Source organism: Geotrypetes seraphini, chromosome 4 (genome assembly GCF_902459505.1).
Source record: "Geotrypetes seraphini chromosome 4, aGeoSer1.1, whole genome shotgun sequence".
NCBI lineage: Eukaryota > Metazoa > Chordata > Amphibia > Gymnophiona > Dermophiidae > Geotrypetes > Geotrypetes seraphini.
In genome coordinates this window covers 282,872,662-282,896,662 of record NC_047087.1, presented here as the reverse complement: position 1 = coordinate 282,896,662, position 24,001 = coordinate 282,872,662, and the positions used below count along the sequence as shown (strand labels likewise).

Here is a 24,001-nt window from a genome sequence, read left to right as displayed (position 1 = left end):
TAAAGTTAGGTTAACACAAAAGCTGTCCTAAATTTAGCCGCTTACTTAACTGGTTAGCCACAGACTAATTGGACATTGCAGGGGTAGTCTGCAAAGATAGGGGCACAGTCAATTAAGTGCTGCTGAATATCTGTGCTTAATCCACTGGAATGGATTTACCCATGTCATGTTTTTGCTGTGAAATATAAAGTGTGTTATTACCTACTGCACCTGAATGTATAACTGCTTTGATAGCTTCAAGCTTGCTAGTGGTATGTAAGAAATTAAATAAAAATAATTTTTTTTTTTTAAAGTCTGGTTCCAGTTGTTCATTTATCTTGCTGCTGACTGGAGACTAATCACGTATTTTCTTATAAAATGTAACAGTAGGCTTGGCTAGGTCTGCTCGATGGCTGACATAAGTTACTGTTCTTGTGCTTTCCTTTCTAGGATCTGTCTCCAGGAAGTGTGGAAGAAGCTGAGGAGGCTGATCCAGAAGAGGAATTCAAAGATGCCATAGAGGTAAGCCAAAGAGAAACTTCAGTTTGAGTCTGAGTTCTCTTTCCTTCTGACTGGCTTATTATATTTGGTAAATTTAGGGAAATTGTAGAAGTGAGATGTTAGTGCTTGGAGATGTATGAACTTTTCAAATTGGTTTGGTCAAACAAATCAGTGGAACTGATATTGCAGAGGTAACCCAATGCAGTTTTTTTTTCTGTTGATCATTATTTAATTACATATTTCAATTAAAATAAAGTAAATGAAATACATAGTCCACATCACGGGAGAAGACAACAAGATATTAGCAATTAATACAACAAAAAAAGTATAAACCCCATCTTTCTTTCTAACTAATTCTTCATTCTGCATCTAATTTGTTCCTTAAATCTCCTAGCCCACAACAGAAAATTCTTTTTCAATCAGCAATCTCTCAGGCTGAGAAGGATCAAAGTAAATATATCTATTAGATTGTAAAGTTTTACACATTTGCAAGGAAAATGAAGGAAAAAACTACCTCCCAAAGACATAACTCTCTCAATTTCAAAAATACCTTGCGACTAAGTTGTGTGGACCTAGTCACATTCGGAAAAATCCATATGGGCTGACCACAAAATTGAGGCTTTTTATTATAGAAATATATTTTTAAAACATTTATTTTTTTCCTGTTCAGTTGAAAAAGTTGCAAGAAGGATTGCTCTAGTAGCAATTTCCTCTTGCGAGGCTTAAAGAAAATCTATTAAATTTAAAGATTCTTTAGTTCACTCCTTTGTATTTCCCTCAACAGTCTCAGCTTTTGGTACTGACACATATCTACAATCAGAAATAATTAATTCTTCAACTTTATCTCAAAGCAATATCTCCTTCAAATATCTGCGTAACAGAATCTTAGGGGACAATAGATAACAGATAGAAAAATTCAACAAGAGTAATGTTTTAGCTTTCATTCGATTCTCAAGAAATCCTAATTGTCTGTGTATAATCAGACTGTCTTTAATAAAAGCTGAGAAAAACGATTGATAATTAGGTAATTATAAGAGATCTGAGACAGTCTGAAATCCAACTTATCAATTTTTGTGTTAACCTCATGAAACTTTTCCATTGTCTGTTGAGAAAAACTACATAGATGTGGTTTAGTGGTCTTTATAAACTCTTCATTCCTCACAGCCACTTGCCAAATATCTTTTAAGGTAATATCTTGAGGTTGGTCCACATTTTTTGACAAATTACTGCTACTGGAAAAGTACTGGCAACATTAGGTTGTGTCTGGAGAGATGCATTCAAATGCATGGATATTTTGTCCACCTGATTGTCCCTTTGGGGGAACCAGCCTCAGGTGGACAGACAGAAGTAAATGGGGGTGAAGGAGTAGAACGTCCATCCTCACTTAATAAGGCCCCCGAGATAGGCACTAAAGATGACTTGGACTGAATGTGTTTATCTATTGGGCTAACAGTTTTTGGTGTACTACATTCTTTAGCTTTCCCCTTTTGCTTCACCATTATTATAAAGAAATTTGTACCTCAGGTTTCCGTCACCAAATTTCTTCCTCCTGGTCCTCTCAGGCTCCTAAGGGGCTCCCAAGGGGACAGTTGTGCTCCTTGTGGCACGCCCTTTAGGGCATGCCACTGGCGTGCTGAAAATTTGTACTTGCAGGTCCTGGCGGTAATGTATGACGACAGACGATGATGCCTGCTGCCTTATGGTGATGTCTATCTGGGTCCCAGTAGGTGCCTTCTGCACTAGTATGCTGAAAATTTGTACTTGCTGGTCCTGGCAGTAGCGTGTGACATCAGCCACCACCCGCTGCCTCGCAGTGATATCACTCAGAGTCTAACATTGATAGTGTGCAAACTCATGGAGACACTAATCAAACGTGAAGTAGACACGATCCTGAATGAGGAGAATCTACGGGATCCCAGTCAACATGGATTCACCAAGGGTAGGTCCTGCAAATCTAATCTCATCAGCTTCTTTGGCTGGGTAACAAGAAAACTGGACTTGGGAGAATCCCTAGACGTAGTGTACCTAGACTTCAGTAAAGCTTTTGATAGCGTCCCTCACCATAGGCTGTTGAGCAAGATGAAATTGATGGGGTTGGGAGAAACACTAACTGCATGGGTCAATGATTGGCTAAGTGGCAGACTCCAGAGGGTGGTGGTTAATGGTACCCTCTCTAAAACGTCACAAGTGACAAGTGGAGTACCGCAGGGTTCAGTCTTGGGCCCGCTCCTTTTCAACTTATTCATAGGGGACCTGACTCGGGGGCTTCAAGGCAAAATAACACTATTCGCCGATGACGCCAAACTGTGCAACATAGTGAGCAGCTCCAATTTACATGATAGTATGACGCAGGACTTGCTTTTGTTGGAACTTTGGTCATCGACCTGGCAGCTGGGCTTCAACGCCAAGAAATGCAAGGTCATGCACCTCGGCAGTAGAAATCCGTGCAGAACTTACACGTTAAATGGTGAGACCTTAGCTAGTACTACAATAGAATGAGATTTGGGAGTGACCATCAGTGCAGATATGAAAGCTGATAATCAAGTAGAGAAGGCTTCATCTAAGGCAAGACAGATGTTTGGTTGTATCCATAGAAGTTTCATCAGCCGGAAACTTGAAGTCATCATGCCATTGTACAGAACCATGGTGAGACCACATCTGGAATATTGTGTGCAATTCTGGAGGCCACATTACCGTAAAGATGTGCTGAGAGCAGAGTCAGTTCAACGGATCGCCACCAGGATGGTCTTGGGGCTCAAGGATCTCTCATACGAAGAGAGGCTGCACAAATTGCGGCTCTACTCTCTCGAAAAACATAGGGAGAGGGGAGACATGATTGAGACGTTTAAATATATCACCGGACGTATCGAGGTGGAAGAAGATATTTTCCTTCTCAAGGGACCCTCAGCCACAAGAGGGCATCCATTCAAACTCAGGGGCGGGAAATTTCATGGTGATACCAGGAAGTATTTCTTCACCGAAAGAGTGGTTGATCATTGGAACGAGCTTCCGGTGCAGGTAATTGAGGCCAACAGCGTGCCTGATTTTAAGAGTAGATGGGATGCCCATGTGGGATCCCTAAGAGGGTGGAGTTAGGGATGAGTCATTGGGAGCGGGATCTCCAAGAGAGCAGACTAAGGGGGGTGGGTCAGTAGAGTGGGCAGCCTTGATGGGCAATGGCCCTTATCTGCTGTCATTTTCTATGTTTCTATGTCCCTGTAAGTGCCTTCTCCACTGGGTTACTGACGCATTGAAAATTTGTACTTGCTGGTTCCAGTGGTGGCATGTGACGTCAGTTGCTGCCGCCCGCTGGTCCTAGTCGATGCGTTCTATACTGGGCCACTGGTGCACTGAAAATTTTTATTTGCCGGTCCCGGTGGCAGCGTGTGATATCAAACACCGCTGCTTGCTGCCTTGCGGTAATGTTTCTCAGGGACCCAATAGGTGCCTTCTCCCAACCCAATGCAGTTTTTTAAAATAGTTCTTCAAACCCAATGGAATTTGTAAAAGAATTATACAAAAGGAGTCAAGGATGTCAGTCTGGGATTAAAATAAATGGGAGTGAAAATTTAATGGAATGGGATGAAACTTGGCATGTGGAAAAAATGGCAACAAGACATAGGCCCAGCTTCTCTAAACAGCACCATTGTTGGCAGCCACCTTAAATGTGGCCGCTGATCATGTTCCAATCATGCGACAGCGCTGTTTAGAGACTCGCACCTCCGGCAAAGGTAGGCACCGGAAATGGTACTAGTACTACTATCCATTCAGTCGTGTCCAACACTTGGATGCTCTGTAGGCCAGTCCTCGCCATGCTTCCCTTTTTTCCACTGCAACTTTCAATTGCTTGATGTTCATTCCCATGTCATTCTTGTAAGGTGATGCATGTTGATAACAAAAATGTTATACACGAATACAGGATGTCTGGTGTAATACTCGGAGAGACCCCCCCAGGAAAGAGACTTGGGAGTACTGGTCGACAAGTCGATGAAGCCGTCTGCGCAATATGCGTCGGCGGCGAAAAGGGTGAACAGAATACTAGGAATGATTAAGAAGGGGATCACGAACAGATCAGAGAAGGTTACCGCTGTACCGGGACATGTTACGCCCCCACCTGGAATACTGTGTCCAGCACTGGTCACCATACATGAAGGACACGATACTACTCGAAAGGGTCCAAAGAAGAGCGACTGAAATGGTTAAGGGGCTGGAGGAGTACAGCGAAAGATTAAAGAAACTGGGCCTCTTCTCCCTTGAAAAGCGGAGACAGAGACGGGACATGATTGAAACATTCAAGATAATGAAGAGAATAGACTTACTAGATAGAGACAGGTTGTTCACCCTCTCCAAGGTAGAGAAAACGAGAGGGTACTCGCTAAAGTTAAAAGGGGATTGATTCTGTACAAACGTAAGGAAGTTCTTCTTCACCCAGAGAGTGGTAGAAATCTGGAACGCTTTTCCGGAGGCTGTTATTGGGGAAACACCCTCTAAGGATTCAAGACAAAGTTAGACAAGTTCCTGCTGAACCAGAACGTATGCAGGTAGGGCTGGTCTCAGTTAGGGCACTGGTCTTTGACCAAGGGGCCGCCGTGAGAGTGGACTACTGGGCACGATGGACCACTAGTCTGACCCAGCAGTGGCAATTCTTATGTTCTTATGATGGTTTCAGCCAACAGACCTTTGGTCTTCCCTGCTTTCTTTAACCACTGACAATTCTGAGTAGCATTACATAACATAACAATATGCTTGTATACTGCAGCTACCTCTCAGTTCTGTGCGGTTACAAATACTGGCCATTCACAGTGAATTACAATCCCTTAGTTAAAAAAATTTACCAAACAAGTATGTTTTTAACAATTTCTAAATACCAGATAGGTGTTGGAACTTAATATAAAATTACCTAGATGTTTATCCCATATACTGGCCTGATAAGATAAAATTCTGCCAAAGAATCATTTGTATCAATGCAAGAATCCCAGAGGGTAAATAATCAGTAAAACATTAACATCCCCTCTATTCCAATTTAGAGTGGTGGGTAACAAGATTGTATAGTCACACTGGGGTCAATTTGCCCTATATCTAATCTAAAAAGTTAAAAATTTTTGTGTAGATGTAACCTCAGTGCAAGAGTAAAAGCTATCGGACTCAGGAAAACCCGAGTTCCAGGCTTAAATCTGTATACAAGGGCTCTATCTCAAGCCTCTTTAGCACCATCACAGGCATACATCTTGTGCTTACAAATTATAATAGTGCCCACTGTATACAGATTTAAGCTTTTACTCTTGCACTGAGGTTACATCTACACAAAATTTTTAACTTTTAAGATTAGATATAGGGGCAAATTGACCCCAGTGTGACTATACAATCTTGTTACCCGCCACTCTAAATTGGAATAGAGGGGTTGTTAATGTTTTAAAGTATCATTTGTAAACACATCCCTTGATAGATGGAAAGTCAAATATCTGCATTTTCTATTAATAAATTCAAAGTGATCAAGAAAATAACTAGGTAAAAGAGCATGTAAAAACTTAAAACATATACAACCAAACTTAAATAATATTCTCACAGCAGCCAGTGCAATTTTTGGTAATATTTTGTCACATGGTTGAATTTTTTCAGACTGAATATCAAACGAACAGTGGTATTTTGAATAACTTGCAGCCTCTTGATGTTTTTCTTACAGATTGACAAATAAAGGATGTTACAGTAATCTAAAGGGTTTAGAATAAATGACTGAACCAATAGCCTAAAAGAGAAAAGATCAAAATATGGCCTAATTGTTCGAAGCTTCCATAACAAAAAATAGCATTTTCTAACAAGAGTGTTAATGTAAATATTAAATAATGCATTTTGTTAACTGGTAGAATGGAATACGTTATCCCATTCAAATTTATGGAATCCTCTTTGATCTTATTTGAAGGAAAAGCCAGGAAAAACTTTGTTTTGTACAGATTAAGTTTCAGTCTGAAATCTTTCATCCGGGTTTCTACAGTTTCTAAAATAGTGAGTATAAATTGTAAAGCTACAGTCGGAATTACTATTGTAATGCTGTCTGCATAACTGTAGAGCTTAACTCCAAGGGAAGAAAGCTTAATTCCCAAGGGGGTTAGTGGCTAGTGAATTCATCCTCATCACTTATCCAAAATAGGTTAGTTTCTGTCTGGTAATCTTGCCTTCCAGTGACAACTCTGGGTTTATATGATCAAGGACATCTTTGTTGGTGATCCTAGCTGTTCATGAGATTCATAGAAGTCTTCTCCAGCACCACAGCTTGAAAGTGTCAATTTTTCTTCTATCTGCTTTCGTGAGTGTCTATGTCTTTGTAGACATGTCGTGATTGGGAACACAATAGTAGTGATCAGTCTTTATTTGATGGTGACTGAGATGTCCTTGCACTTCCATATTTGGTCCATGCTCACCTTGGCTTCAGTGCTAATCAACACTTGATCTCTGTTGTCAAACTGCCACTGTGATCAATGAGGAACCCAAGGAAAACGAAACTGTCAACCACTTCTATTTCTTCATTGTTGATCTTTATGTGGACTTTCTTGTAGGTGGTAGTCATGATTTTGGTCTTTTTGATGTTCAGGTAATGTCCCATCTTCTCACTTTCTTTTTTCAGCTTCAGGGTCAACTTCTTGAAGTCCTTCTCACTCTTTTCCAGCAGGGTAGTATCTTCTGTGTATCTCAGATTGATGATGGTTCTTCCACCTATTTTCACCCCAACACTCGAATCATCTGCGTCCAGCTTCATCATGATTATTTCTGCATAGAGGTTGAAAAGAAAAGGAGAGTGGATGCATCCTTGTCTTATACCCTTTTTTATCTTTAACCATTCTGTATCTCCATACTTGGTTCGCACTGTAGCTTCTTGATCATAGTAGAGCAATCTGACTAACCTGATCAGGTGCACTGGCACTCCTACCTCACTCAGTGCTTTCCAAAAGACTTAGTATAATCAATGAAGCACAGGTAGAGCTTCTTCTTGTACTCCTTCGCCTTTCCTGTTGTCCACCTCAAGTTTGTGATGTGATCATGGGTCCCTCTGCCATTACGGAATCTAGCTTGAGCGTCAGGACGTTCTCGATCAAGGATGTTACCCAAGTGACTCTGGATGATCTTTAGAAGCATGGGGTCAGAGTGATTGTTCTATAGTTGGTACAGTCCCTGGTGTCGCCTTTCTTCAGCAGTAGGTTAAAAATCAATCTTTTCTAGTCTTTTGGCCATGTGCAGGTCCTCCAGATCTTCTGGTACAGTGATGTCAGTGTGGCTTTTGGGACTGGTCTGAGCAGCTCTGCAGGGATTCCATCAGTGCCAGATGCTTTGTTGTGTGGCATCCTCTTGATCCCCCAAGCTCTTAAGTGCTTGATGTCCTGCTAGTCGCTAATTTCATTGCCATCGCAGTCTTTGATAATTGATTGGCATGCTGAGAAAAAAATTTTCACTTGTTTCATGGTGAATAATTCCCTGGTGTGGCCCTTCTTATAAGCTTCTTTGAGATTCATGCATCGAGCATTCAAGAAGTTGTTCTTGTCTTTCCTGGCAGTTCTTTGGAAATCAGCATTCAGTCGCCTCACCTCATTCAATCTGCCCTTAGCCTTTGCCTCTTATTAGCTATTTGGAGGGTGGTTGCAATTAACCTGTTCCTACCATGAACTGGCTTCTGGCACATACTTTTGAGCAGTTTCAGTGATGATTCCTTTGATCTCTGCCCACAATTTGTCTGGATCCCCCTTCTTCCTGCCTGAGCAGGTTGAACCTGTTACTCACTTCGATTGCATACTGCACAGGGATCTCACTGACATCAAACTTCCTCTGCATTTCTGGATGCTTGATCTTGCATAGTCTAAGAGTTGGTGATTAGATCCACAGTCTGCACCTCTGGAGGTGTACCTACTGGCACCTAATGCCACTTCTGGTGTTAGCCACGCCTACAGTGGCATTAGGCACGATTCCGGCACCATTTTTTAAGGTGCCAGTTGGTGCCTTGAAAACTTTTTAAGTAGCGTTTTAAATGGTGTTTCCCTCTTAACCTAGATCCTGGTAGGGCACCTATTGGCGCCTAAGTTAAGGTGCTGTTTATGGAATATGAGCCACAGAGTCTAAAATGGACCAAATCCAACTGGAGGTTCCAGAGAAATACACCCCCTTCCCAACTCAAAAAATAAAAGAAAGTCTGAGTGCATTTCTCTTGGAGAAGGAAATTCCTCTTTTCAAACTGCCTCTCCTCCTCCTCCTTCTTCTTCTTCTCTTCTAGTCTCCTGCAAATTTGCCTGTCCCTCAAAAACTGACCTCTCCCAGCAACTACCATACCATCTTGCAAAGTACTCTTACCTTCAAAAACTAGCCACCCCAGAATTGCCCAACCATTCCCAAATAATCACCAATTTGTAAACTACTCCAACCCCCAAACAGTACCTCTTGCAACTGCTTCACCATTCCCAAACACTCTACTCTGTAAACTGCACCTAACTCCAGCTGTGTTGCCAGAACCTCCTAGTAACTGCTCTATCATTCCCAAACTCTATCCCTAAATTATCCTGCCACCTTTTAAACTACCCTTACCTCTAAACATTACCCCTCTCAGCTCAGCTGCCTTACCAATCTGCAAACTGGCCTCTCCACCTTTCTAGAAGTTCTTGAGCTGTACAAATGAGAATTTGCATGGAGAAGGGTATAAAACCTCCTTCAAGAAATGGTCCCAACAGCTGCAGCACACAACAGGACTGTCCCAAGCGTGAAGCATGCCCCATGCAATATGCCCCTTAGAGCTCCCATCCCACCCATTCTGTCACAGCCAAGCAGGGAAGACAATGGACAGGACACAATTTTGGATCCTCATCTCTGCAGCCATACTGTCCGCACATAGTTTGCCCTGGTATACAAACAGTATTCTAGTGTAATAGGTGTGTCATTCTGGAAGAGCAGGTTATATACTAGTGCTCACAAGCTCTGCTGCCCCCCCCCCCCCCGACTATTTATTTATTTATTTATTATCCGCTTAACAAACTAAGTGGCTTACAATAAAAACATACATAATCATAAAAAAGATAAAAAGCAATTATCTAGACATAAACAGAACCAATGGGGGTTAGCATGTGAAAATCATCTCTTAATTAGATTTTTTAAACATTTTTATTTCACATTCATCCGAATGCCAAATGCAAATATTTTATCCACAAAGTTTTTCCTTGTGCACACAAGTCAGAAGGAGTGTTTCTGCTCTGATCTGCTTATTTCTTTGTATTTGGTCATTTTTTTCACATATTTTCTTCATCTTTCAGAGCTAAGAGCTCCCCTAGTCAAGGGTCCAGCTTTGCCTGCATGGAGGAGAAGCATGCTGAGTTCTGAAGCTAATAGGCCAACCCTTGTGGTACCTGTTAGCCATCCTGAAGAAGCCTTTTTGGAGCTCAGGGCCATCCCCTGGTAGCATTGCTCACCTACTGCTTGCAGGGGTTTGAGTGTAGGTTGCTGGACATCTGTAGGGTGCACAGCTGGGTCTCGCAGGGTGCTGGCTGAGTTTTGCCTCCCCCTCCCCTTTTTTTGCGCATCCATGGTTCATAGGGGTTGGAGGCTCAGTCAGACACTGGTCAGATTGGCAACTCAAAGATTCAGCACTGGAAGGTCGTTCTGTTTGAGGCAGTGATTTCTTCTCCCTGATCCATCTACTTTTGGAGCTGAGGCAGGCTGCAGCACATTGCCAGCGCAGGTCACAGTGAGTGAGGCTGTTACAGCCTATGAGGAAAATCAGGGGGAGGGGTGTGTCTGCAACTATTGTTTCTGAAGATTTCTGCCTGTTCCTTGATGCTCCCTCATCTCTAAAATCTTAAAATTGCTAGTGTTTTCATTTTGTTTTAGCGTTTTTTGAGGTGTTTTATGGTGCCAAAATGCTGCCATGGTGGCCATATTGGATTTCTCAATTTTTTTATTCAAAGTTCTCCAAAAGTTTCAAATAACCTTGTTTTGCCTCAGAACTGGCAGGCATGGAATCCTCAGGCGCTTTTGACCCTAATTCATGCCAGATTTGCACTGGATGGACACCCGAAGAGCAGCCGGGGTAGCCTTCCTTTTGCTTTCTAGGGCCAAAGAAAGGGAGGGAAGCCCATTGATTGGGGCCATTTTTCTTTCCAGAATGGAGGTCATCCTAAGCACAGGGGCATGGAGATTGCGGAGCCCAAGAGACGCAAGCTGGAGTCCTCTACAGGAGACTCAGTGCTGCCTATTATGACATTTTTTCCAGAATTTGTTAATGTGATGTGGAGAACCTTTCAGGACATCTGACCTTCCAAGGCGAAATCTGGCAATGCTTCAGACAGTGCACTAGGGGGAAGGGGCTCCCAGAGTGTATCTAGCTCACTGGCTGTAGCTATCCAGGCTCAAGGGGACCTTTCCAAGGGAGATTCAGATGATGATGGGTCTCTTACTATTTTTCAATAACACAATCTTTATATTCCACAAGGGTCCTCAATCAACACTATTAATAGTGTAGATAGGGTCTCTTACTATGCCATTGCTGTCTCAGGATGTGCCCTACCTGTCAGGGGATGCAGAGTTGTATTTAAGTGCATTAGACCCTGTGGTGGCTCTCAATCCAGGGGCTAATCCAATGGTTCTCCAGTTATTCAGAACCTCGGCTCCTCCTCTGTTATGAGTGGAGTGAGAGCCCAGTCTTCTACATTTTCCTGGCATCCTGATATTAATTAATGGTGTTGGTCATGGAGCATTGGGATGCTCCAGAAGGGTCCCTTGTAGTTGCCAAGACTATGACTCGGCTATATCCAATGGCACCGGAGTGTCGCCAGCTGTTCGCTCAGCCCAAGGCTTTATAAAATAGGGACTTAGACAATTATGCAAGATAAATGAATAAGTGCTAGTTTATGAATATATTAAACCCAAAAAGGTCTTGTATAATGAAGGCCACAGTTAAGAAAAGCAAAAGCCTCTGAAAGGATTCCTTTAATAGGGAAGAATAACTACATATCATCAGGGGTACACTACTAGAATACGACAAGTGGGAATCATATAAATATTAAACACAACTGGAGAAAGGCCCTAAACTGTGAAGTACTCCTGAGATGAAGCTGAAAAACTATGGCCATTTTGAACTTGGAAAAAATCTAGTTTGAGGAAAAAGATGAAAAATAGTCTCATACTTTACCAGGAATGCCAGCTGATCTCAGCTTACCAAGTATGTTCACCTTGTACATTCACTTTATATTTTCCTTTCTTGCTTGTACTCGTATGAATATTGTTCATGAGACTTCTGGCCCTGCAACAGTGGCACCTATGACTCCCCAAGCATCTTGGCTTGTTTCTCTGGGTGTTTCAGTAGAAGAACAGGAGACATGGCCTGTATCCAGTCTGCTGAAGAAACTGGACTTCAAAGTGGAGGATGTGATCCTAACAGGCCAGCCAGCACTGAAGAAGCAGGAGCAGATAGGAAGCAGCAGAGGCTAGCAGGATTCCAGTGGAACCCTCCATCCCTGATTATCTTGACCAAGGGTTTATCTACTATTCTGGGCCTGAAGAGATTTGACCTAAAGGTCTGTGCAAGCTTCAAGGGCCTTAACAAAGAGTTTTTGGCTACGTTAACAATGTATTTAGATCAAAATGTACAAATCAGCAGATAGTCTTTTTTTTTTTTCCCAGACACTGAATCACTGATTTTATTGAATAGAGTTCGCATTACCCTGGCCTGTGTTCTTCAGCAAGATATTGAGATCATTAGGCCAAATGGTCTTCTGCTTACAACAGTAGTTCCACAGGTAGCACCAGCTCACCACACTGGAGTCTGCAGTTTAGTAGATGACAGCTCAAGGGAATGAACAAGCTCCAAGTATAGGGTACATGGTCCAAATGACAGGAAGCCTCTTATGGGGCCATCCTAAAATGTGTTACTGAGGAGTCTACAACTGACCAGTACGTTGTCTGAAGATCCTCTCTATGGCTGCTGTGTAACCCACATTTTTGACTAAAGCTACTTCCTGGGAAGGGGACCTGTTTCTCATTCCTGGGAAGGGGACCTGTTTCTCATTCCAATAAATCCTGGACTTCTTGTTAACTTTGCTCTGTTGCTTTGGGACAGTCTGTTCTACATAATTTTCTTTTTACTTACTGTGGATCGTACCTAGTTCTGGCTGCTTGTTTCCCTTTCTTCTGTTCTATAACGTGACAGCTCATATTTGTCTGTTGTGAGATTGAATTATTTTCTTAAGCTTCTGCATAAAAAGATTCTGTTGAATTACAACCCCTGAAGTTGGTCTTTAGTGTGACTACTTGAGGCTTTCTCCAAACAAAAGGTGCAAATAGATTCTCCTTCCTAAGAATGTTGGCCTCCCCATCCTACTGCCGTACCTCTCCTAATTCAGCCCTGTTTTCTCTGTACCAGCCTTGTCAGGTCTATCTCATCACCTTCTGTGCCTGCCTAGTACCGCCTGCCAACTTGGCCTCCTGTACCCATAGGACTTCTTTGATAATTGCAAACAGGTACATGCAGCTTCATCCTATACATAGAGTAATTCGCTGCTTCTTTTGGCCAGCTAAGCACAAGGAACTGGTCTTACACCACCCTAGGACCTCATATTACAGGGAGAAGATTTTGAAAGTTAAGTTAAAAAACCTTCGCAACTGGCACATATTTAATGAACTGCATACTGATTTGCTAGCTTATGTCAATATTTTCTTCTTATTAACATACATGGGTATACAGTGTTTTTATGCAAAAGCAGCAAGTTTGGTTTGTGCATTGAAAGAGCTGTGGATAATGATTAATTTTTTGTAAATCTTTATTAATTTTAAAATATAAATAGTGCAATACAATGAATTTAAAAATAAATAAATCAAGAAATGTACTTTTTTTTGCGTGGGTGTATGGGTATATTGTCTAGCGAATCAATTCCGGACTGTATACACAAATACTTCATGTTTCCTTAAATAACCCTAGAAGTTCAAACCTACTTGGGAGGGTAAGTTCAGATTCAGTAGGATAGGCAGATTCCTGTCTTAATTTTCTTCTTTTCTACTTCTTTGTTTTGCTTATCCATTTTTTTCCCATGCTGCTCGAGAAAGGAGCAACAGCTGATGGTGATGGTGAGTGCAGGCTAAAATGGTGTGAGGCAGGGGAAAAGAAGCTGGGGTTCTGGAAGGGTGGGGAAGAGCTTTTGAGAAATTTTCTAGGAAAGATTCATTCACCATGTGTGCTTTAGGGGTGGGGGCTATTGAAAGGGTCTATCCCTAACTTGCTGAAAGTCTTTACACATATTCATCCTTTGTCTTCTTAACCAAGAGGACACTTGGTCTGAATCTGACCTCTCTGTCAGGTTAGTCCTTAGATGTATTCCATTATTTACAATTTTACTACTTTTATCTGCTACCAGCTATCCTTTGGGGTTCTTGCTCTATGAAAATAAAGACAGTGCAGTGGAGCATTTTCAGGTAGAATGATGGCAACCTAGCTTTACTGGTGATTTGACCATTGCACTGTCACCTGTGTAATTGATCGGGAGCACTGTAATGAAGGTCTTTGCCCCAGGCAGCCAGTAGCAGGTTAACACCATGATTTAGGTATAAGGCTGATTTTGGTTTCAGTCTGGATCTGGCTTGTAGGTCCTTTTGCTAAGACTGGCTCCTCTGTTGTATATAGGAGGATGAGGACGTATCCCAATGCTCTGTGGAATATGACCTTGGTCTCCAAGACAGTGGCTTTCTGAGTAAGAACGAGGTGCTCAGGAACAAGGTATCCAAGCTAACAGAAAAGCTGCGTAAACGTTATCCTGCTAATAACTTTGGTAGGTCAAATTTCTTTGCAAGAAAGTTTTTTTTTTAAATACCTGTAAGGAAACTGAATGATATAGCTTGAAGCCTGTTTACAAATCACTGTTTCAAAGCATGTATCTTATTAGTATCCCATTTCAGTGCTTTAATTAATTAATTAATTGATTGATTGATTTACAGCCTCTTTGAAGGAATTCACTCAAGACAGTGTACAGAAATAATAAGTCAAACATAAACGATAGACAACAGTAAAAATATTCAAATTATTTACAAAGTATGGCATAACATGACACAAAAAATGTTAAAACATTTTAATAGACAGGGTGTAAGCAAAGATGGAGAATATAGACAGATAAGATTGGGAGCCAGGAATAAGAAAATAAGGGGACTAATTTAAAGAAGTTGCATATGAGGTCAGAATGGTGCTTGAAAATTCTCAGATAGGATAGGAGTGGATGAACATGTTCTGCAGCCAGTGTCACGAATGTGACTAGCAAGTTAGTTAATTTTTTCATTAAAGGCCCGGTTGAAGAGCCAAACTTTCACCTGCTTTCTAATTGTACTTCATGTTAGAGAATGACGCGGGGACAAATTTGTCCCTGCCCTGTCTCCACAATTGCATCCCCATCCCCTCAAGCTCCATCTCTGTCTCTGTCCCGTCCCCACGAGCTCCATCTGCCGGCAGCATCAATACAAGCCTCAAACAGATATGATTTTATATGCTTGTCTTTATTAACATATAAAAAGGAAACAACAATGCTATAACATTCTTTACAAAGTAACTATCCTTGCCTATACAAACACACCTGATTTTTTAATCCATGGATGAGCAACAAATCATCCCCAATCTGGATTCAGTCTAGCTCTCCTTTCTTCCACAACATCCTCTGATGTCCTCCACCATAATGAATCAACAGAAGACCAGCAGGAGAGATTCCCTACTCCCTCTTGCCTCACAATACTCTCTGACGCCCTCCACACCCAAAATCGGTAGGAGGGATGCCCACTCCCTCCTGTCTGAACGACACCCCTCTGCCTTAACAACCACGAACCCGCAGAACCCCCCCCCCCCCCAACCTTGACTGGAGTCACTCTGGAATGAAGATCATCAAGACAGATGCCTTCTCTCTTGCTGGCAGGCCCACCTCTGCAAAATGGCGGGCCTTCCCAGTGCTCCCTGGAAAGCACTGGAAGGGGCCTAAGACCCTGATTGGCCCAGGTGTCCAAGGTCCCTCCTACTTAGGAGGGGCCTTGGATACCTCAGCAAGTACAGTTCTTTAGCACTCTCCAGACCAGTAGAGGTTAACTTTACGAATGGGTATATATCTAATCATGACCAGCAGGTGGAGACTGAAAACAAAACTTTGGGACAGTATATCCTAGCCCCTCCTCTCTATTTCCCTCAGTCTTCTTTCAGTCTCCAGCAGGTGTTGAGTGATCTGTACCCATCTCCCTTGGTAGGGCTGTTGGAATTTGTTTAGGGGGTTTATTGTCCCTGTTTTTAGCCGGATGGAGCTTGGGCGGACTCTGTTTGGGGGTTCGTCCGACCTCGGGGGTGTCAAACCCGGCGGGTCACGAGCGGGGTCCCTCCCCCCACTTCCTCCACCTCCCCACATTTTTTTAGAGGAGCCTCAGCAGTATCCCTTGCCCCCTAAATCAAGCAAGGCATATTGCTTTGAGAGCCTGTGGAGTCTGTTCTGTAAAAAAAAAAAAAAAAAAAAAAATCCTGAGGTAGTGCTGGTCTGGATTGTATCCCTTTAAGAAAACTGTATTTTACTGTATTTTTTCAACTAACCGGCACTTTTTTGCAGCTAGGTCGCGTATGGAGCAATGAGCACTTCTAAAGGGAAAAAGTGCTCATTGTGCTCCAGACGCGAGGCACTCGCGGCCGGCCTGTGCAAGCGGTGTTCAGGCCGGTGCGGTGGAGGAGCTCCGTCGGCAGCGGCTGCAGGCGCCCAGAGCTCCCCGCCGATGGTGCCTCGCGAGTCGGCAGGGAACGGTGGGGAAGCCCGGTCTTCTCCGTCCGCCCACGGAGGGAATCCCCAAACCGCCGACGGTCGGGTTTTAGAGGATTCCCTCTCAGCTGATTTTTTGACAGCTGATGCCGGCTTGCCTGCTTTAGCGGCTGAGACTATTCAGGTTTCTCAGCCGCTTCAGGCTATGGAGGGAGCTTTTTTGGCGGGAAAACCGCCATCTTCTCTGTCTGGCCCCTCCATTTTGTCTTCCACCTCAGGTGACCTTCCCCCTGTTTTGACTATGCAGGGGCAAGGTTCTGCTGGGTCCCCTGCTGTGGCAGGGAGTCCCTTGGGACCCTCGGGGGGGTTTTCTCCTGAATTTTTCTTTTCTTTATGCAGAGCCTATTTTCAGGCGGCTGGGGGTCCCGGTTGCGCCCAGGGGGTTTCGGGGGGTGGGTTTTCCTCCGCGCTCCCTGCGGCTTTGCCTCTTTCGTCTGGCGTGACGTCCCCTCCGCCGCCTCCCTTGTCCAAGCGTCCGCGGGTGTCGTGGGACGAGAATTTGTGGTCGGAGGAACGGGTCGGTCTGGAGGAGGACCTGGACCCTTCTGAGGAGTTCCAGGACTCTCTGGAGGGGACGGAAGCTGGCGGCGGGTTGTCGGATTTCCCGTTCTCCAGTGACGAGGCGTCCGTGGTGCGTCTTTTTCAGAAAGATGAGCTGCCTGACCTTATTCAGCAGGTTTCTTCGGTCTTGCGTTTTGAGGACGCGCCGCCGGAGACTCCGCGTGTGGGGGACCCTCTGTTGCGGGGGATCCGTTCCGTTTCCCGCTCTTTTCCTATGCATCAGGATATTCGGGATATTATTCTGGAGCAGTGGAAAATGCCGGAGACGCCGTTTCGGCTGGCGCGCAGCATGGCTCGCCTGTATCCCATTCCTGAAGGGGATCGGGCTACGTTAGCTTCGCCGGTCGTGGATGCGGTGGTCTCGGCAATTTCCAAGCGGCATACCGTGCCTGTTGAGGGCGGTTCTGCCTTGCGGGAACCTGAGGAGCGCAAATTGGAGAGCATCCTTAAGCAAAATTTTCAGGTCTCTGCCTTTGGGGTCCAGGCGGCTATTTGTGGGGGACTGGTCGCTCGCGCCGTGTTTCGGTGGGCGGAGCGGGTCTTGGATCGAGAGTCTGACGACTGGTCTCTGGTGGATCAGGAGGTAGCGAAGATCGAGATGGCGGCCTCTTTCCTCTCAGATGCTCTATATGACTTGGTGCGGATCTCGGCTAAGTCTATGGCTTTTGGCGTGGCCGCAAGGCGTGTGTTGTGGCTGCGCGCTTGGGCGGCGGATGCTGCGTCCAAGGCTAAGCTTACTAAATTTCCCTTTCGGGGGTCGTTTTTGTTTGGAGAGGATTTGGATAAGTTGATTCAGACTCTGTCGGACTCGAAAGTTCCCCGTCTGCCGGAGGACCGTGCCCGCCCGGCGTCTCGGGGGGGTGCGGCCCGGGGGCGTTTGCGGGATTTTCGCAAGTATCGCCCTGGGCGTGGGGCTGCTTCTTTCCAGTCTCCGGGATTTTCCCGGGGTCGGTTCTTCCAGCGCATGCAGCCCTTTCGGGGGGCCCGTCGGGGGGCAGGGAATCCCTCCGCCGGTTCCCCCGCTTCCCGTCCTGCGCAATGACGCCTTGCCGGAGCCCCCTTTGGTTCCGGTGGGGGCCCGGCTGCGCGAATTTTTCCCCAAATGGGCCGAGATCACGTCCGATCAGTGGGTCCTGGAGGTGGTGCGGGACGGTTATGCCCTGGAGTTCGCCCGCTCTCTGCCGGATATTTTCCTCGCTTCTCCATGTCAGACTCCTGTGAAGACGCAGGCGTTTCGCCAGACCCTTCAGCGCTTGCTAGATCTCAGGGCGGTTGTACCTGTGCCCCCTCCGGAGTGGGGCACGGGCAGGTACTCCATTTACTTTGTGGTGCCCAAGAAGGAGGGGACCTTTCGGCCCATCCTCGATTTGAAAGGGGTCAACAGGGCTCTCAAGATTCCCTCTTTCCGTATGGAAACTCTGCGGTCGGTCATTCTGGCGGTTCAGCCGGGGGAGTTTCTCACTTCTCTCGATCTGACGGAGGCCTACTTGCATGTTCCCATTCGGGCCTCTCATCAGCGTTTCCTGCGCTTTGCGATCTTGGGTCGGCACTATCAGTTCTGTGCGCTTCCCTTTGGGCTGGCCACGGCTCCTCGGACGTTCACCAAGGTGATGGTGGTCGTCGCGGCAGCCTTGCGGTCGGAGGGCATTCTGGTACACCCCTACCTGGACGACTGGTTAATTCGGGCAAAGTCGTTGCAGGAAAGCTCCCGGGTTACTGCTCGGGTGGTGGAGTTTCTCCGGTCACTGGGCTGGGTGGTCAACCTTTCCAAGAGTCGGTTGGTCCCGGCTCAGCGTCTGGAGTACCTAGGGATGCTGTTCGACACCTCCTTGGGGAAGGTCTTCCTCCCAGAGGGCCGGGTGAGCAAATTGCAATCTCAGATTCGCCTGCTTTTGGCGTCCCGGTGTCCTCGGGCGCGAGATTTCCTCCAGGTCTTGGGGTCGATGGCGGCGTCCCTGGACGTGGTGAGGTGGGCGCGGGCCCACATGCGTCCTCTCCAGTATGCTCTGCTCCGGAGGTGGTCTCCCCAGAGGCACGGGATGGATGTTCCGGTTCCCCTGCGAGGCTTGGCGCGCTGCAGTCTGCGTTGGTGGCTCCAGACCCCTCACCTAGTTCAGGGGGTGGGTCTGGATCTCCCGCAGTGGACGGTGCTCCTGACGGATGCGAGTCTCCTGGGTTGGGGGGCTCAGTGTCTGGGTCACTCAGCTCAGGGCACCTGGTCCGCGGAGGAGGCCGCCTGGTCGATCAACGTGTTGGAGACCAGAGCGGTCCGTCTGGCGCTGTTGGCTTTCCACTCCCTGTTGCTGGGCAAGTCGGTCAGAGTACTGTCGGACAATGCCACAGCGGTGGCTTATGTCAATCGTCAGGGGGGCACCAAGAGCACTCAGATGGCACAGGAGGCGGCTCTGCTCATCGTTTGGGCGGAATCCCATCTGCTGGACCTCTCGGCCTCTCATATAGCCGGAGTAGAAAATGTTCAGGCAGACTTCCTCAGTCGTCACTTCCTAGATCCAGGAGAGTGGTGTCTCGGCGCCGAGGCGTTTCAGTTGATAGTGCAGGCTTGGGGGCAGCCCCTGATGGACCTGATGGCCACGGGTGGCAACGCCAAAGTGCCCCGCTTCTTCAGTCGTCGCAGGGACGGTCTGGCCGAGGGTCTGGATGCTCTGGTCCAGCAGTGGCCAACGGAGGGGCTGTTGTATGTGTTCCCTCCTTGGCCGCTGGTGGGCAGAGTGCTTCTTCGCATTGTTTACCATCCAGGTTTGGTGGTGCTGGTGGCGCCGGATTGGCCTCGCCGTCCGTGGTATGCGGATCTGGTGAGGCACCTGGTTGCGGATCCTCTTCCTCTGCCTCTCTCGGACGACCTTCTGATGCAGGGTCCCATTCCCATGTTCGACCCGTCTCCCTTCTGTCTTACGGCGTGGCTCTTGAAAGGGGTCGCCTTAGCAAGAAGGGATATTCAGACAAGGTGATCTCTACACTGTTGGGGTCCCGGAGGCTTTCTACCTCTCGGGCTTATGTGCGGGTTTGGCGTCTATTTGAGGAATGGTGTCGGGCGCGGGGAGTGACCTCTTTTCGCGCTTCTCTGCCTAACATTCTGGAGTTCTTGCAGGATGGCCTGGATAGAGGCCTGGCTTGGTCTTCTCTCCGGGTTCATCTTGCGGCCCTGTCGGCTTTTCGAGGGTTAGTGTCAGGTCAGCGTTTATCGGCTCTTCCTGATGTGATTCGGTTTTTGCGGGCGGCCAAGTTGCTTAGGCCTCCCCTACGGCCCTCGGTTCCCTCTTGGGATCTTAATCTGGTTCTCTCTGTTTTGGTGCGTCCGCCTTTCGAGCCTTTGGACGTCTGTTCTTTGAAGGACCTTACTTTGAAGGCGGTCTTTTTGGTGGCCATTACTTCTGCTAGACGTGTTTCTGAGCTGCAGGCTTTCTCTTGTAGGGCTCCCTTCTTGGAGTTTTCTAGGGAGCGGGTCGTCTTGCGGCCTGTTCCTTCCTTTCTGCCTAAGGTTGTTTCTCCTTTTCATGTCAATCAATCGGTGGTTCTCCCGGTCTTGGGTGGTCGGGAGGGCTCTTCTGAGCAACGGCAGCTGCGCAAGTTGGATGTCGGTCGGGTCCTTCGTTCTTATGTGCAGCGGACCCAGGAATTCCGGAAGTCCGATCATCTCTTTGTCCTCCTGGCGGGTCCTCGTCGGGGAGCTGGCGCTTCTAAGGCTACTATTGCGCGCTGGATCAAGGAGACGATTGCTTCCGCTTATCTTCTGAAACAGCAGCCTGTTCCGGAGTTTCTCAAGGCTCATTCCACTCGGGGTCAGGCGGCTTCTTGGGCTGAGTCGTCGCTCGTGCCTCCTGTGGATATTTGTAAGGCTGCGGTTTGGTTCTCCTTGCATTCCTTTGTTCGTCATTATCGGGTTGATGTGCAGGCGCGTCGGGACGCGGTGTTCGGTGAACGTGTACTGGTATCGGCCCTTCGGGGGTCCCGCCCGTGAGAGGGACTGCTTTGGTACGTCCCATTCGTAAAGTTAACCTCTACTGGTCTGGAGAGTGCTAAAGAAGGAGAAATTAGGTTCTTACCTGCTAATTTACTTTCTTTTAGCTTCTCCAGACCAGTAGAGGTCCCCACCCTGTCTGTTGTTGTTGTTGTTGTTGGGGCTGTTGCGCGGGCAGTTTTTGGTTTTTTGCTGCGGGTTCTAGTATTTTTCTAGGGCCGGGGAGAATTGAAGAACAGCGGCTGTGGCTCGGCTGGCTTAGCTGGCGAGCTGTGGGGACATTCTTCCTTCGGGAATTTCTCCTCTGCATTTTCCAACAGCATTTTGGGTTTGTTATTTGTTACTCCTTTCGGAGTATTGTTTTTTCTCTCTGTTGTTTTCCAGTTCTTGGTTCTGCTTGGCTATTCGGCAGACTGAGGGAAATAGAGAGGAGGGGCTAGGATATACTGTCCCAAAGTTTTGTTTTCAGTCTCCACCTGCTGGTCATGATTAGATATATACCCATTCGTAAAGTTAACCTCTACTGGTCTGGAGAAGCTAAAAGAAAGTAAATTAGCAGGTAAGAACCTAATTTCTCCATATAAATGTACACCAGAGCAATAAATGCAATTGTGTATATTATTTTCTGAAATACATGCATAAATCATGACTCTACCCATGGTCTGCCCAGACTATGTCCCTGAGGACAAATGCTGTACAATTATATGCATGGAAAGTCATTTATGAATTTACCCCCAAAATGCTATTTTATCCACAGAAAAGCTTTAGAATAATTACCCCCTAATTTTACATAATTGAGCCTGTACCTTCTTAGTGGTTGCACTGTAGGCATCTGATAGATCTGTCAGAGTAGAAGGGTCTTTGAGAATATCTAGACTTCACAGATCCAGAGATGATAATTAATTTCCTTATTTTCTGATCTACCATGTACCACTGCTTGTTCAGTGTTGGCATGAAATGGGAAAGATTTGATGGGAGAATGATAGTAAATACTTTGAATTTGATGTGAATAATAACAATGACAGTCACATTTCTAGATTGCCAAGTAGCAGGATGAAAATGAAAAACAAGTTATTTACCTTTGCTTATGTTGTTGTTCCAAATTTCCAATGTATAACTAACCTCTCCCTAAAGCTGCAAATTGGTTTCCAATTTAAACATTAAAATATATATAACTAATACAGTAAAACAAGTGCTACACATTATAAGATGTCTTCAGAAACTGCTTCCAACAGCCATGCTTTGCTGTGCTTGCTTAAAGCCATAACTATCCCACAGGATTTAAGGCTGTAACATCAGAATGGTACAACTCTATAAGTGACAATTTTCTAGAACGTAAAATGGCATTAGCCCAAATTATGGCACTGTCATATTCATCTGGACTGCCAAATTGGCTTTGGGATAATAGGTATATGAACATTCTCCTGGCTGAGCTGTAGCATTATGATTTGGGGGAGAGCGAAGAAAGGATTTCATGGGCTGCTTGCAAGACCTGTTTATTGACAAGAGAAACTGGAATGATTTTGTACCACAAGAAGACTGTAAAGTAGTCCTCCTCCCAAATAGTCAACATTAGAGGTGACTGAAACCAAATCTGCAGTTGAAATTCGCTGCTCAATTTCAGCTGAAACAAAGTCCAGACCCTGAACAGGAATAGCTCTCGTCCTCTCCCTCCTTTGCTGCCACCACCCAATGAAATGAAGGAGTTTGCACTTCCTCCCCCCTCCCAGATCCACCAGTAGGCCCCCCCTCAGGCTTACCATACCACCATGGTAGTCTAGTGGCTAGTGGATTGTTGTGACTCTCTCCTGCCCATGTCTGCTCCAATCTCAAAATGCTGCTGCGACCTCCAATGGCAATCTTGTGAAACTGCTGCTGGAAGCTGCAGCAGCCATTTTGATTGCAGAGATGGTGGGAAGGCGCAAGTGGGGATTGCTTCTGTCTCGACTAACCGCTACAAGACCAGATCAGTAGCTTAGGCCTGGGGAGGAGCCTATGGGTGGGTCCAGGAGAGGGACTTTTTCTATTTGGGAGGAGGGAGGAAATGTGGAACTCTTTCAGTCCATGGAGGAAGGGAAAAGGAGGAGAGCCATGGGACATAGCAAAAAAAAAAAAAAAATTGGTTTCAGCTGAGAATACTAGTGCATTTTTGATTGAAACCTAAACAAGGCCAAATTCAAATTTCAGGCTGGTTTCAAAGCCAAAACTGAAACCAAAATTCATTTGGCCTTTAGCCTAGATACCAGCCATATATAACCTGTCTCCAGCTGAGGCTCTATATGTTACAGAGCTATTTATGGCTAACTAGTTTTGAGAGATTTTTTCCCCATTCTATAACAGGTCACTTAATGCCTGTTGCATGCTTGAATTTATAGGCTATTAACATTTACACTTTTAAGTGTATACTTACAAATGTAAATAGTAGTCATGTGGGGGGGGGGCATAATCAAAACTTTAAAACGTCCAGAAATTTGCCTAAGTTGGCACTTGTACATCCTAATAGCAGGGATGTCCAAGTGCTAATAATCAAAACAAACTTTCTGAACATCCAGCTCAAAGGTGCCTTATGTTATGATGAGGTATGTTATGGGCAGGAATAGGGCAGGCTTCCACCTGGATATCCTGAAGCAATAATCAAAGCTTTTTCAGGACATCCTAGGTGGAACTTACACGCCAGCACTTAGACCAAACTAAAACAGGTCCAGGTGTCCCAAAGGTGAACAATTTGAGAAGATGACCACTGGAGGATTTAAGGCATGACCCCCCCTTACTCCCCCAGTGATCATGACTCCCTCCCACCACCCAGAGATGGGGGGAAAATCAGCACATTGAGGGCTTGACATCAGCTGATCGCAACACAGAAATCCCTATCAGCTGAACCAGTTTTGGAGATTCTTGCCAGCTCAGCTGAAGGGGATTCCCCCTGCCAGGGTCAGTTGGAACCCTACACCCCTCCCCCTAACACCCCCCTAACATCATCCCCACATACCGTAACATTCCTGCCCCTCCCCCATCACCGGACACCCCTGACTTCAGGCAACAGCAGCCCCCTATACACACATCGCTGGACACCCCGGTACCTTGCACTGCAAAATCGTCAGGAGGGAAACCTACTCTGCTGCCTAAAGGGCCGTACGCTGCGAATGATGGGCTTTCTCCCACACAAAATGGTGATTTTGAGCCTTTCAGGGCC

The 24,001-nt window shown here is 45.9% G+C and overlaps 1 protein-coding gene across 4 annotated transcripts in view; it reads left to right on the top strand.

Moving 5' to 3' along the window:
- ZFYVE27 (zinc finger FYVE-type containing 27) overlaps positions 1-24,001 on the top strand; it is a 142,646-nt gene that overhangs the window by 50,150 nt on the left and 68,495 nt on the right. For all 4 annotated transcript variants that reach the window (XM_033943000.1, XM_033942999.1, XM_033942997.1 and 1 more), the window contains 2 exons: positions 430-501; positions 14,123-14,267. In XM_033943000.1, coding sequence (XP_033798891.1) covers positions 430-501; positions 14,123-14,267 — 217 coding nt within the window. The remainder of the gene's footprint in view (positions 1-429; positions 502-14,122; positions 14,268-24,001) is intronic.